We start from the raw sequence: 15,655 nt of genomic DNA on the forward strand, positions 1-15,655 counted from the left end.
TTTTGTGTGAAATTCTGAGTCTGCAGCAGCCAAGACACAATGGGGAAAGTCTTGCTGAAATCCGTCAGGACACCTGAGAGGAACAGAAAAAAAAGTGGAATATGCCAGAATGTCTCCAGTGGCAGTAGAATTCTATCCTCAGGCAGTGTAACTGAACACTAAATGTGTCTGTGTTTTATGGGGTAAAAGGATACAGCATGGTTATAAAAGTCCTGAGTATTTCTGAGATGTTTTCCAGTGGAGAGTTGGAATAGGGAACTGTTTCATCTACTGGCACAACCATACATTGCAAGTATTGATCAAGGAAAAATTTATTTACAGAGATTTTTTCAAATACAAACATAAAATAGCACATATTATATATATATTTTACAAAAATGAATATTGAAATAATAAACATGGTACAGCACAATACAACATCAATGAGCTAAACATAACAGCAACAGAAATCTATGTCTGGAAGAAGTTTGCTGTTAGTTGTACATAACCAACAGAGATCTACAGTACCGTGAGTGGAATTTCCAATGGACATGAAAATGTCCATTTACTGCATTTCATAAAAAGTACTATAGTAAGGGTACATATGCCAAGTAATTATGTTGCATTTTGTAATAATGCTGAAAACACAGAGTCTTAATAAAAGTTATATAGGGCTGAATAAGCAGTGGATAAATGTTTGGGGAAGAAAAATGTGTAGAGATTATACAAAATACTGATAAAGTGGCTTATTGGTCCTTTTATTAAGTTTAATGTATAGATTAAAAAGTGTTGCAACACCAAGTCTTAAACCACCAGAGAGAAGTAAAAAAAAAAAAAAAAAAAAAAAAAAAAGAGAGAAAACAAAAAGGAAAAGAAAGAAGAATCGCACCAAAAAAAAGTTTCCCCCTCTACCTATTTTGTGCCATGGTCAAGATCTGTGCGTGCGTGCGTGTGTGCTTTGGGAGCGCTGCACTGAGGGGCTGCCAGGCGCTACCCCAGCACGTGGGCGCTGCCACCCCTCACCAGCCTGTCCAGTAATTGGTGCATGCAGAATTTCACCGTTTGCCAAAGCAGAGTTTTCCTTGCTTATATTTTTGTGGAGCAGACCCTGAGCAGGCTCGGGTGAGAGAGCCGGTCCCTGCCCAGCCCGCCGGGTGGCTTTGCACCTCTCTGCCACCCTGGGGCCGCCCGCCGTCCTGCTCCCGAGAGAAAGCACTTGAAAATTCCTTGTCCGTCGCCGTTGTCCAGCAGACCTGGGTGAGCCCGGCAGGGCCCCTGCCCAGGGCCGGCTCAGTAGGGGTATTGCTTCTGCTTCTTGCCCGAGAAGCAGGCGAGCCAAGTGCACACCAGCATGGCGGCCGCCGCGCCCCCGCCCGTGCAGTAGTAGGCCCAGCCGATGTGGCAGGTCCCTGCAAGGCAAACACAGGGACAAGGGTCAGTGTTAGATGGGGGGAAAGCACTGCCGCCACCACCCTCCCCTTCTGCCCGCCCAGGAAAACACTTTTCTGAGACTTCAGCCCACTTGTGTGCCCACCTCCAACAGGGAACACGGGGCGTAATTCAGGCTTTGCCACTGCAGTGTGGGAATTGGAAGCCGGATGCGGCTGAGAACTGCTGGGAGATCCTAACAAGGGTATGGGGGACCTGCTCACATCCCCTCACGCAGGCATCGACCCTGACCATCCCCAAAGGGTAGCAGCATCAGGGGAACGTCACAGCATCAGGGGGCTGCTGTGGGAATGGAAGCACAAAGCCCAGAAATTAAAAAAATAGACAAATTTCCCTACCCCCACCTGAGGTCACAACCCATTACTGAAAAATTCACTGATCTTCTGTCTAATGAGGGTCACAATATGGCTTTCAATCCATTTAACAGCCTGAGCATCTTTATACAGTCAAACTCATCAACAGTAAATGGTGCTGGGGAATATCATAGTGGACCATAAAGTGATTACTTTCCTTTCAGGCACTGTGCCTGCAGTAGGGGAGGAGATCAGGAAAACAGCAGCTGCAGCAGGGAGGAAGCCTCTTTAGAGATCTCCAAAAGCAAGGAGATGGCTGTTGCTACTCCTCGGGATTTAAATCCATCTCAAAATCCATTTTCCCTTGGGCTGCATCATCTTTGTCTTTTTTGAGTGCTTGGGACTTGTTAGCACTGCGGTTCTTTCTGTGTTGTTAACACCTTGGGTAATATCACCCTGCTTTGAAAAGTGAGTGCTCTCAGTACGACACAAGCAGCAATGCAACACTTCTTTCCCAGCCTTCCCAAAAGTAGCAGAAACCATCCTTCCCTTCAGAGAACAGAAGGTATTAACAGAGTTTCCATCTAGAAATAGGTGTCATACTGGTATTCTGTCCCAATGGCATCCCTGAGGGCCAGGCTTGAGGTTCAGGCAATTATGAACTCAGCTAATCCTGCCTCAGGCACAAGAAACACAAAATGTCTGCTCATCTTAACATGTCCAAGGCATTCGCATGCCTCAAGGCAGGTAGCACCACCACTGTCTGCAGGATATTGTCTGGCAGGCTTTGTAAGGAGATATTAGTGGGAGGCAACACTTATGCTTCTGGTCACTTTGAAGATCTCAGGCTGACATCTCAGCAGGAAGCATAATACTTGTTTCATTTTTTATTCTTCATAACCCTCACAAATTTTTATTTAAAAAATGTCCAGTGAAACAAAGATCCTGATGTGACCAAGAGGACTTGAGGACCTGTTGCCTTGGCTTGAGTTCACTAGCCTCTCTCCTTAATGTGCTGGAGCAGACAGAGAGATTTACTTGGTTTGTCATCTGGCTGTGCTCTGTAGATAGCACCATTCTTGCCTTCCTTACAGAAGACTGTACAGAGAGTCTGACTTTGTGAAGAGAAGGCCACCAGAAACCCTGGAGAGCTGTCAAGTGCCTGGCAATGTCCCTGACGCTGACACTTGCCCAGTCACTCAGCAGTCTGTGGAGAGACCTGTCTCTGTGCCACCTATTGCTTTGGCTGTGTACACACCCTGTCCTGAGCTTGTGTACACACCCTGTCCTGAGCTTCTGCTGGGAATTTCAAAAACACACTTAAGCCTACATCACAGGTTTAAACTCACTGGATCACTTTGAAAATTATCATGTTTATTCCAGAGCAGGGTGTGCTAGAGCATTTCTTGTGATGAGATGGACTCCATCTGATAGGTATTCTTAAATTGCGAAATATTCAAAAAACTAGAGAATTGTAATTGCAACTTGAAAAAGTAAATTTTTCTCATCATGATGTTTCCAGGTAGAGAAAATGTCAAATTACTACCTCAAAAAGAGCTTGAAGATTCACCTGGTGGCACTGCCCAAAGCTGTAACCTAAGCAGGACAGAACGAAGTAAATTTGACCTTTATATATGGTGTGATTTCAACTTTTGTGCCTCAGCAGTGGGAGAGAGCATGTGTGTACATATTAAGAAGAAAGAACTGTTGAATCAGTGCCAGAGATGTGTTCAACAGATACAACACACACATTCACTCTTGGCTGAAGAGAATAACATTTATTTCTCCAGACCATGATCCATTCCCCAGGGAAAGGACCCAAAGGACCACTGCCCTACTTAATGCTCTGAGGCACGGTAGGCAGGCAGCCTCTTGATCTAACAAATGCAAAGTAGTTCACAAGTGTGAGTTGGGTCAAGATGAGCAAATGAAAGAATGGGAGAGCAGGAGAATGGATGAAAGAGCTGGGAGCTTGACCTTAGAGCGATAATAACACAGCAATAAACCTAGCCATTATTTCCAGCCCATGTCAAGAGCAATGGGAGGCCTTGGAAAGAACAGCTTGATCTGTACTCGGATGATGCTCAGCAGAACAGAATTTCAAGCTGCTGTGATGAAAAGGAGCCTGCAGTAGGGCAGGTGTCTGAAGGTATCAGACTTAGCTATACTTTTCATTGCAAGTATAGTTAAGGATAGATAAAGGACCAGAGATAATCCATCTCAAAGGTACCATTGCAATGAATGCCTACATTGCATAGCCACGTGTCAAAATGAAACAATGACAGGCATTTTATTGCTATATTACACAAGGAGGAAAACATTGTAGAGTTATTGTTTCTGCTTCAGTGTTCTCATTTTACCACATGTATGGCCTATTTTAGTCTACTGCATCCTAAAGAAAGATTGCTGGTTATCAATAATTGGGTTGCAGTTTTTGTAAAATTACTTCTGCTTCACATTGATATAAAACACTCATTTTAAAAGTAACAGAAAGCTTTATAAAAAGCAGAGTTGAGAAACTATTACTGCACTGACACCAGCAGGACTAGTTGTGTTTCAGTGTTAAGCAAATGTTGAAGAGATTTGCAGAACTGAGGATTAAATTGAACCATCAAATAGAGCAGTTTGCATTCATGAAGCCTGTCATTTAAAATATTAGAAATCCAGCACTGCAGTTTCCCTTTTTTTTTTAATGTCAAAGTTCTAAAATGAGAAGCAACACTACCTAAATACTTGATAGAATTAAAGCAGTTGTTGAAAGCATGTCAATTTTCACACACACAGAAAGGCACAAAAGCTCTGTTGTTTCCCTGAAAGATGCATTAGAATACACACATATAGATATAGATATAGATATAGATATAGATATAGATATAGATATAGATATAGATATAGATATAGATATAGATATAGATATAGATAGATATAGATATAGATATAGATATAGATATAGATATAGATATAGATATAGATATAGATATAGATATAGATATAGATGGGGGATATAGATATAGATATATAGATATAGATACACATAGGTAGAGGAGTCTCCATCCATTGAGGGTGTGGAGGTGCGAGCAAGAATGTGCACATGTTCTTGCTCCTAAGATGGGCTGATCTGAGTTTGTGCCAAAGTAAATTCCCAGCAGCTGAAGTGCTTTTCTAGCTGACAGAGATGACAAGCATCACAGCAGCTTGCTTTTCTGCACAGAACTGGTGTTGCTTTGAACAAATCAGTCTACACCTGACAGGTGATTGAGGGAGGGAGAAGCTGTGGCTTCAGCACTTCAGCACTTTGTTAATTCTAGATTTTTTTTTTTTTTAAGAGAGCATAAATAATTGGAGCTCTTGGTTGTTCAGTGAAGCAGGACTGTCCAAGTTGGCTCAGACAAGCTTGTAGCCAGCCATTAAGAACTTTGTTTTCACCTTTGTTTTACTGGGATTGGCAGCAAGAAAGTGTCAGGATGAGCACTGAAATAACAGAATAATGGAGCTTGCAGCTATAGGCATGGATGGCCATTTTCCAAGCAAATAAAGAAATTAAAGACTGGAAACATTCCACTCTTTCTTAAGAGGATTGAGAAAAATCATGTTCCCTGAGGACAGAGGACAAAAATTATGGAGAGCAAGGACACTATCAAAAGGAAATTTACAGAAAAGAGTCCCACAGAATCTAAGACAGTATTTACTAAACCAAAAGAAATCAGTAAATATGGAAAGGTAGTTTTGCAGTGATGAATGGGCTTACTAAAAAGCACTTCCATGTCTTTTCCTGATTTCTAATGTGATCCTTGAGGCCAGGATATGAATCCCCTTGCTTCCCTCCTCCTCTTGAATATATAGGCAAATAAAGACTAAGAAAAATTTGGGAGTAAGTAAAATTTGGCGACAGAAAATACGTAGATACTTGATCTACGATGGAGCTGTGCCAGGATCCAGTTGCCAAAATGTAATTTTACCAGGATTTCTATTCATGATGTCTTATAAATAATTATCACATATAGTTATCAAGGTCTTGGAAATAACATATGGTTTCATCTAAAATAACCAATAATTGCCACTTATGAAAAAATATCTGGAATATGAAAGTGTCTTGGATGCAAACCTGTTAATTGCAAGACTTAGTATCTTAAATATTTGTACCTTTTTTGCTGTTAATTTTAAGAATATCCTGGACTTGCAGTCTGGAGTACTTGGCAAACTTTAATCAATTAACCTTAAGTACAGCCTATTTTCCAAGTTGAAGGAGAAAAGGTTTCAGAATTAGCCAGACTGTAGAGAACAAATTATATACCTTCAAAAATAAAACCTACAATTCTTACTTCCAAGAAGTTGTACAGGAATTCTAATTAACAGATTCACAAGAGAGTACTGTACTATAGAGGATGTGAATTCACATCATCAATCAGGGTGTTGGAAAAGTAGTCAGAAAAAAAAAAAGAAAAAAGTGTGATGCTAAGGGATACACTGGGATTTGGAAATTTGAAAGACATAAATGAATGTAAAAGATAATCAGCTAATTAATAAGAAGTTAAACCTATTTTGAAACAAAGCCAAGATAAATTAAATAGCTGAAGATCTTTTTCTTGACACAGTAACAATGAAAAACTGTCATGTGAAATCAGCTGCAAAAGCAGGAAAAGAAGTTGAAACTTGGAATGCCTCCAGAAAGAATTAAAGTAGTTATGTGAAACAAAGAGAGAACACTATATAAGGTAAAACTGCAGCCCAGCAAACAGCCTGATACAAAATAATGAATTCGGTGGAGCTGGTTACTTTTTCTGTTGCAGATATGATCTTCTCAATGGATTTATCTTTTAAAAAAACATATAATTTTTAAATGCATGTATATTTTTATTTTGGTAACTTAGAATTGGTCTTTAACTAAATGCATAAAATTTCATAAAGTTCTGAAGGGTAAAAAGTGAGAAAAAAAAACAAATTGAAATTTTTTAGTCTTGCTGTATGTCGACACATATATATGATCAAATCCTCCTTTCTTTATAGGATCACATAATTTTGTTTAATCAAACTTCGAATGTGCTGTAGGTGTGCATTTCATGGAGCAATGATGGAGAAACCTATACCCAGTGTCAGTTACAAATCTCAAATTCCCAGGAGCAAATAGCTTATGTGCTGCTAATGAGGAACTTTCTCAGCCTCCTGCAAGAAATCAGCAGAAAGCTCACCTAGTGCAGAAGGGAAATCAATTTCCCCTCTCTCTGAACACACACAATGCCAAGATTCACACTGGACTAGTACCCCAGACTCCCCTCAGAGAGTATGAAGAAAGAAAGTCACTTGTGTTGTATTTCCTCTTAAAGTAAACATGTAAAGTACAGCAGATGAACCCTGCTCGGGTAGCTCCTATTTTTCTCCCTTTTAACTGGGAAGGGATTCCAAACAACCAGTTCAGTTGCACTTTTTGAATAATAAAGAGTACCAAGTAGTTGCTCCAGGTAGTCTGAGTCCCTTTCTGGACACTGCTGCTAATGTCTACTGACTGCAGAAGGCTCTTGCATGACCATGTCTAATTCTGGCAACGAAGGTATGTGCCTTATCATGGAATGATAGAATGGACAGGGCTGGAAGGGACCTTAAAGATCACCTAGTTCCATGCCCTTTGTCGTGGGCAGGGACAACTTCCACTAGAGCAGGGTGCTCAGATCATCCAGCCTGGCCTTGAACACTGCCAGGGATGGGGCATCCACAGCTTCTCTGGGCAACCTGTTCCTCACCACCACCCTCACAGTAAAGAATTTCTTCCTAATATCTAAACCTACTGTTTCAGTTTGAAGCAATTCCCCCTTGACCTGCCACTTTGTGCTCTTGTAAATAGTTTCTCCTTATGTTAGACAGAATATATGTGTACCTTGATATAGTCACCAAAAGCTTACAAAGATTTAAGAATGGAAGCTGTTTGGGTAGCACTAAAGAGGAAATGTTTCTTGATGGAACACTTCCTTTACTAGCATGTAGTTTACTCAGTCATTTATCTAAGAACTCAGCAGCTGCAGCTCAAGTATGCTTGTAAAGGTTGTGCTCAGCTCCAGTCAAAAAGTGAATGTGTGAAATCCCCGAGCTGTTTGCAGACAATCTGCAAACAAGAAAAATGCCTTTTTCAGATAGACTGCTTATAGTAAAACACCTTTGAATGTTTTGCTTTTAATAGGGTACTAACAAATTTTCCTCCCTTCTAAATCCTTTTCTTGACACTTTAGCACTCAATGCCAGATGCTGAAATGATGCCACCTAACACAAATTAAATAGTATACAAAGCCTTTTTTACATCCACACTGCTTTCTGCTTCCTTTTTATGCTGTTTTAGTAACTTCACTGTTTGCTTGGAAAGTGCTTTAAAGATCATTTACTCTAACATTCCCACAGCAAAAGTAATTATCAAGGCAATGGTTTTCTTTAAGATATTTCAATCCCTCTAAAAGTAGCAAAAGGGAACCTTAATAATAATGATTTTTGAAACAAATATCCATCAGGAGAGAAGTTCCTGAGAGCTTCTGAGGCCAATCCAGCTGCTTGGTTAGTTCAGGATGGGAGCCAGGCTTTTAAGCTTCTCTCTAGATAGTGACTTTGGCCAGGTGTGTCCTTTCACAGCAGTCCACAGACAGCAAGCAAAGTTGTCTGTTTGGAGCTATCAGCTTTGGTTGCTGCTGCAGCTGGTCAAGGAGGTCTCTGACCATGAAGGAAGAGATAGAGCTACTGTATTTTGTCAAAGAAAGAAAAAATATCTGCCAAGTAGTTAAAAAAAGTTCCATTAAAAATGGAGTTTATCTTAAATTTCATGTCTTCACACTCCCTGGCTAATAAGTACCGAGCATCACTTCATACATCTGGTGGTTGGGAAGTGGCAGCTGGTGGCTCATGATGACATGAATTATCTATGTTTCAATAAGTGAATCTTACTCAAGATAAACATTTTTCTGTTTGGGCTCTTAAGTATTGGTCTTGTAGTGCTCTTTCACCAGATTGAGCTGAGGCTCGATTTTGTGAGTTAAATTGAGCATGCTCTGACCTCTCTGGGACCTCCTGTGCAACTTGGCTGCCTCTGCACCCATCACAACAGACATCAGCACGTAAAACTGAACAGTTTCCACATGCACACCCAGGGAAATCAATGGAAAAAAAATTCAGTCTCACGTTGATTTTAGACTTTCAAAACCAATACAAATGTGTTCACACATGTGCACTCACATTGCCCCTTTAAAACAGTCATGCAAGTTCAGAAGATTTCTTCACACAGCTTAAATATGCAGAATGTGGAAGCTTTTGCAAATGTCTAGTGCAGTCTTCACTTTTGTGCATACTTTCACCTTAATGCAGAGTCCCTCACTTTAATGAATTTCCTGATAAAACACTCCTTTTCCATCTGTTTTTCTTGTGTATTACATTTAGAACTGAAAATAAAATGGTATTAGTGCCTCCAGCTCAGCAAAATTGAATGTGTGCTATATGATATGCCCTAATGACGGTTACTTTTGGGAAATTGCCGGCTAATTCCTTTTGCAGGCCCCGGGATTTCATAGATCTGACTCACTTTTACACCCTTCAGTCAGCAGCTCCATCCTGCTGTGCCACAGTTACTGCTGTCCTGAATGGGCCCACAGGCAAGTCCAGAATAATGCAATTTAACAGTAACAGTTTGCATGGTGACAAAAGATCAGGGTGGCTTTGATCCATCCTCAGTGAAAGGCAGTCCCTCTGAGCACTGCTCAGTTCCTACTCCAGTATCCACTCAGGCACTGTTAGCCTGTTGCCAAATTAGAGTACGGACTTTGACTCAGTCAATGAGCAAGAAACTGTGTTGCTTTAAAACATAAACACCTCTATTTTTCTTGCCCCCATTTATTTGTATTGCCCTATTTCTAGGAGTTAACACCCTAAAACAGTGGTAGAAGATTTCTCCTGTTCATAATCTAGTGTTTCAGTGAGAAATCTGCTCCTGTGTGACCTGTGATCCAGATGGGATGCTGCAATAGGGAGTGGGGCTCCAAGACCTTTGTAGAGGTCATGCTGACTGCTGGGAAACTGGGATCTACAAGCAGAGCACCACAGAACAGACCTGTCATGGCCTTGACCTCTCAACAATATTTGCAAGAGGTCATTTGTCAATGCCTAATCTATCAGTGGGCTTCTTTTCATGATGGCAAAACCATACTTCTAGAGAAGAGCAGGGAGCAAGCCCCTCTACAGGTACACCAGCCTCTTTATGGAGGTCTTCATGGCGTCTATTTATGGAGCTTTTTCCCCATCTCCCTTTGCAAAACAGCTCAGCTATTGAATGTAATTTAATCAACAAATGGAGTTGTCCTTGGCAGGGTACCTTCATTTGAAGAATAACTCCTCTTTGTCAGAGATGGAGCTATACAACCACTTTTACTTGATTGAAAAAAATAGCCCAATTAAATACATAACTGTTTAAGTGAATCCTTTGGACATAGTTCACTTAATAAAAATCAAATAAATATCAGTTTTTAAAGAGAGCAGCAAACTGATTGGTATTTTACACTGTCAGCTCAGGTTTTTGAGAAAATAATACTCAAATCCACTTAAATTAAAGGCATTAATTAAAAGTTATTTTTCCTGCAGCCTTTTTAAATACTACTTTGGAATCTACACAGAAATGTGTGGGTTTGGCAGGGGTGGAAGGAGGGGTCCCTCATCACAATATGGGCCATCTCAGCACTCTTTGGAGTGCCTATTAGTCTAATGCCTTTTCAGAGTGCCTGAAGACATGGCATTTCTTATCTAGCACACCCACTAAAGATTCGCCTTTTTTTTCCTGGGTTCTTAGCATTGCTATTTATTTATTCTCTCTAGTTATGAGCATGCTATGGGGGCAGGAGTTTGTCATGTTTTCATTAAGCAAAAGTTTTCATTTAATTATTTATTCTAGTATATTTCTGGTTGACATTACATATCACAGTGCACAGTTCAGCTGCTTCTCAAGAGAGTTCTTGCTGTCCCTCATCTGCACCTGCCTCTTGTTCTTCTTCATCCTCCTATAATACAGATTGCAGCTCCTGGCTTTTATTTTCTACCTTCAACCTCAACCATTTCCCCCCCTGATTTTTTCTAAGTCTGGAACAAGCATCAGTGCTGAAGCCCCTCCTTTGCTGACTCTGTGGTCAAACCTGTTGAGCTTTGACCCTCTCCCAACTGCTCACACATGTTCCCTGTAGCCCAGGCTGCAGCACTTGTTCTGCCATCCTGGAAGAGAAGGCTGAATGTTGTCTGCTGATCAGCATTCCTGTGAACACATCTCCTTTGAGAGCAACCAGGAGCTGAATTATCCTCTCTGGCACCCAGAGCAGCAGGGGGTGCAGGACCAGCACTCCCATCATCACCCTTTCTCCCATTAGCAAACCAGTGCAGGGCTCACAGCAGCTCAGATTTTCTGGGAGCGGATTTTGAATGCAGCATGGTTCTTCAGACAAACCATTTCACAGGCTCAGGAACAAAAAGCATATCGTTGCAGCTTAATCAAATTAAATATTCAAATGAAAGCAATAATTACTTAAATTTGTCTTGAGACTCAGTAAGATTAAGTCTTTGAAACATCATTTTTGGCCTGTAGGCTATAATGAGTATGCCAGTCCCTAATGATTCAGAAGAAACCTAGAGGGTTGGGGTTATCACCAACCAAGAGGTATTTATGGAAGACCAGCAGCGTGGTTATTAAATGGCCCTCTGACAGAACCTCTTCTTTACAGATGGTTTTGATAACACACCATCAAACAGACACTGACATTAAGTAAGAAAAAATCATAGCCAAGCATTTAAGTTCACTGCCAATGTACGTGGACAGGAGATGTTTTAGTGGCAGGGCTGCCTAGCAGAAATCACTGCAGCAAATTTCAGCTCTCATTATGATCTGTAAATTAATGTGTTGACATACGATTGCAACAGATCGGTGAGACCAGCACTGCTGTCAAGTCTAGGCACGTGTCACACGGGGGCTGTGTGCTCCAGCCCCAGAAAACACACAGAGACTTTTCATGGTCCTTACGTGTACCTGGAAGGAGAGCTGCCAGATGACATTTTTCACATTGGTTTGTTTGCTGACTTTTAAGGCAGAGTGACTCAATTTATGCAAATATCTGACTCATGAGTCAAGACTGAGAGAGTGAAGGTGGTCTAAGAGACTGCTCTGACTGTGAACATGGCAGTGTTTAAGTGTAACAGTTTGTATCTGCCCAAGGGCTTTGAAGAAGCATACTCATACTCTCACAACACCCACCTTCTGTGACTCTGCAGAGAAATAACTGGAAGGTAATACTCTTCTGCACCTGGGAACAAACATGGGACACAAGCCAGAGCCCCAGAGGCAGAGCTTGGCATGGCAGAGCAGGAATCAGCGTGCACCAGTGAGGTGCTAGCTGGCCTTTCAAAGGGTGCACTGCTCAATGGGCTGGCCAGGAACTACTTCAGGCTTCCACACAGGATTGGCCATGGGCAGGGATGAACCTGAATCTTCCCTGCAACAGTTACCACAGAGTTTTGCCTGGTCTTTCTACTACATCCTTTGACACATCTTTCCATGGAACTGGGAATCTAATTCTGGAACATTTTTTTTTCCTGCTAGTTAACTACATATTTCTGTTCTTATTGTTCTCTCTCCTCTGTGTCTAAATCCTTCTATTATTAGGTGAATAAAAAATTTGCAGGAACTTTTTATACTTTGCTGAAGAGCAAATTTAATATCAACAGCACAGAAGGATATTAGGGTTCAGAATAACAAGGTAAAGCTTCTAGAGTACATTAAACACCCTCTGAGCAACACCATAGGTATTTGCTGATAAGACATCAGTGGCACTGTAGTGATGGGTGCTAATACTGGTTATGAGAATTTCTGGCCCCCTGCCAGATCAAATGCACTCAAAAGACCACAGGAATTCTGTAGGGGGAATGGCCTGGAGCATCTCTCCCAAAGCAATAATTTTTAATCTTTCAACCTCAATTCTATTGCACATCTTGACAAGAAATACCTCTGAGATGGAAACAAATCTCCTTAATCCTGAAATCTGACAGGAACATGAGTGTAAAATCAAGAGATGATGCAGCAGGTTTGCCTTTAACCCATTAGACCATTTTTATCTACTACTCCTTGCACTGGGATTACTGTCAGGCCCTGCACAAGTCCTGCACGCACACCTATGGAAAGGTAAACCTTAACTAAGGTTTAGCTTTCAAGAGCTGGAAATGGGAAACTCTGTATGCTTAGGAGCAAAAGCTCTCAAGTCTGTGGGGAGTCAAGGTGCTCAGTCCCTCCTATTCCTTCAGGAGGATTGCAGATCCCTCTCTTCCTCAAGTGGCATGGGATCAGGAAATACTTAAAGAGAAGGGTATCAGCAAGTGTATCCTTCCAGCTAAACAAGGACTCAGATGTGCATTCACACTTCAGATCCTGATCATCCACATTGCTTAATCCTTAGGTTGCTGATGTTCCCTTGTTTTCTAGAGCCCTGCAGAGAAAGCACAGGTGTGAGCCCCATGTGGCTGCATCCCTGGCTCTCATTCCAGGCACAGAGCAGTCAGCAGCAGTAAGACAAGTAGCTTGTTTGGGAGAGGGCAAACATAGGGTGCAAGTGTTATTTGCCAGCTTCCCAAGTATGTGACTCACATACAAATACACCACAGGCTTATGTTAGAAGGCCATAAACATCCCAGAATTCAGAGACAGCCAATTGCACTCATGGAGAATTACCTTGATGTGAGCTGTGATGGTATGCCTCTATCTACCCTGTCAAGACCTCCAGGAGCGTTAGCTCCCATATTGCAAGACCATTAAATCTGATTTATTTCTTAAAATATGCACACATACATACATAAATACATATATTTTCTTTTATAATTTTCTTCTGGAAAATATTTCCAGAGATCAATCTGAAATCCCCTGCCTTGGCACCATTCCAGAATTATTCAGTATGATTAGCCTACTACACACTGGTAGGTTGCTTCCCCAAGCCTGTGTTTTTAAAATCCTGGTTTGCTTTTGTGGCCAACACATAGAAGAGTCTAAAGTGGCTGAGATGCCCTGGTGATGACTCACCCAATTCAAACTGATTGGAAAGGTTTCCACAGGTTTGTCTGACTTCTTCACTGTCCCAGCCAAGAGGATAGAGGGCACAACCAGAGCCAATCAACAAACCTATGGAGAGAAAAGGAAATAAAAGTTTATGCAAGCAATTGCCATTAGCTTAAACACAGGCTGCCACTTGGGAATCAAAGTGTCAAACTGCAATTAGGGAATCCCAGAGAAAAAGAAGTCTCTTCTTCTAAAAATAGACAAAAAACCATTTGGACTGCTGCCTTCTGCTGCAGTGTTTTAGAGGTGGTCTATGGGATGGAGCCAGTCTGAGCAGTTCAGCATCAGAAGCCGTGCTCAGCTTCTGAAGCTTTTATCTGAGACCTTTTAGATTTCTCTTCTACTCTCCAGAATGGCTTAAAATGCACTTTGGAATACACAACATGTGGTTAAATAGAAGTGTATTAATGCCACCGTTTACAAGCTGATTGCTTCTGATTAATTAAAACAACAATCAATCAGGGTCCACCTAGGTTCCATCAGGAAAACTGTCAGTTGTGCTAATCTGTTGCCATTTTCCTTTGTTTTTCACTCTTTCAAAAGCAAGGGAGTAATGGTTTCATACCACTTGATCAATGCATACCACAGGTACACACTCCACAAAGTTTTCCTGATTAATTCAGTGGAAAAAACTGAGGTCTTGAGTCATTTACATGTTATCATACTTGGTTTAACATTCACAAGACACTTTGCTTTCTCCAGCACTGGTGCTGCCCCAAACAGACGTGTTTTGGCAAATCCTGTCCCTTCACAAGACATCCCAGGGAATCAGCAATGCTCCCATGCACGATGACTGTTTTGCAGAAGTGGCATTTTTACCATATTACATTCTCAGCTGTCACTGCATCAGCTGCCAAAAGGCCAATGCAGCTGGCAAAGCATTTTACACAGACAGCCTAGAGAGAACATTTCAATGTATGCTACAACATTTAAATGTTGCCTCCTTTGCATCAGGACTTATTGATGAGATTGCAAACAAATCAGTGTGTAGATAATGGGCTAGGAGCACCTGACACTTCACAGGCTGTAAAGCCAAGCAAGCCCTCCCAAGGCTTGCAGGGGTTCCTTTTACCTGCGAGGCAGAGCACAAGGTTTCAAGCCCTACAGCTGTCACTTGCTGCCTTTGGGGATACCTCTCAACCTCACATAATCTTGCTCCTCCTCTCCTGATGATAAGGAGCAGTGTTCCTTGGCAAAGCACTTCTACAGCCGTGCTCCCAGGGCAGGAAAGCCCTGGGTGTTGTGACAGTAACTGTGGACATCACACCAGTCTAACAGGAGTCCTGAGAGGGATGATGGCTCAGGGCCTGGAACTTGCAATTCCTTTCTATTGTTTCCCTTTTGAAGATTCCTAAGCTTCTCATGTTGCTGATGCTCCTGTAAGATAGGGAAATCAATTTATTATGTTCTTGATTTGCTCAAAGACACATCTTAGCAAGGCCTTGAAGTCCAGAAGTGGTATCTCATCTTTCTTCAAAAGACCTTTAATGCTCTTAGCATCTTGGCTGTTAGCAAAGTAGCTCAGCAGCTTCTCTGCTGCCCCTCCAAGCACACCTGACCCTGTTTAAGCCCAATATTAGCTTCCTGGATCTTCCTCCACTAAGTTCAATTTTCTTCTTGCTGCTCAAGCCTACTTCTTCCTTCCCTTGTTGAGCAGTCATTGCCTGCTCCTGTCTCCATATCTACATCACATAATGAAAAAGAAATCCCTGAGGCAGCCCTCTCTCAGATGTAGCATTCACCCAACAGCTGTGACAGGAGAAAAGCAATTAAGGACATTTGAGTGCGAGGTATTTTCAGAACGCTGCCTGATCTGGGTATGGTTGCTTCT

General features: G+C 41.6%; 1 protein-coding gene across 1 annotated transcript in view; it reads right to left on the reverse strand.

Annotated features, from left to right (window-relative positions):
* Positions 1-286: 286 nt before the first annotated feature.
* LHFPL6 (LHFPL tetraspan subfamily member 6) overlaps positions 287-15,655 on the reverse strand; it is a 134,234-nt gene continuing 118,865 nt past the window's right edge. The window contains exons 3-4 of the mRNA XM_005482427.4: positions 13,789-13,887; positions 287-1,388 (exon numbers count right to left, since the gene is read on the reverse strand). Of these exons, the coding sequence (XP_005482484.1) occupies positions 1,270-1,388; positions 13,789-13,887 (218 nt within the window). The 3' untranslated portion in view covers positions 287-1,269. The remainder of the gene's footprint in view (positions 1,389-13,788; positions 13,888-15,655) is intronic.

Source organism: Zonotrichia albicollis, chromosome 2, assembly GCF_047830755.1.
Source record: "Zonotrichia albicollis isolate bZonAlb1 chromosome 2, bZonAlb1.hap1, whole genome shotgun sequence".
NCBI classification, from domain to species: Eukaryota; Metazoa; Chordata; class Aves; order Passeriformes; family Passerellidae; genus Zonotrichia; species Zonotrichia albicollis.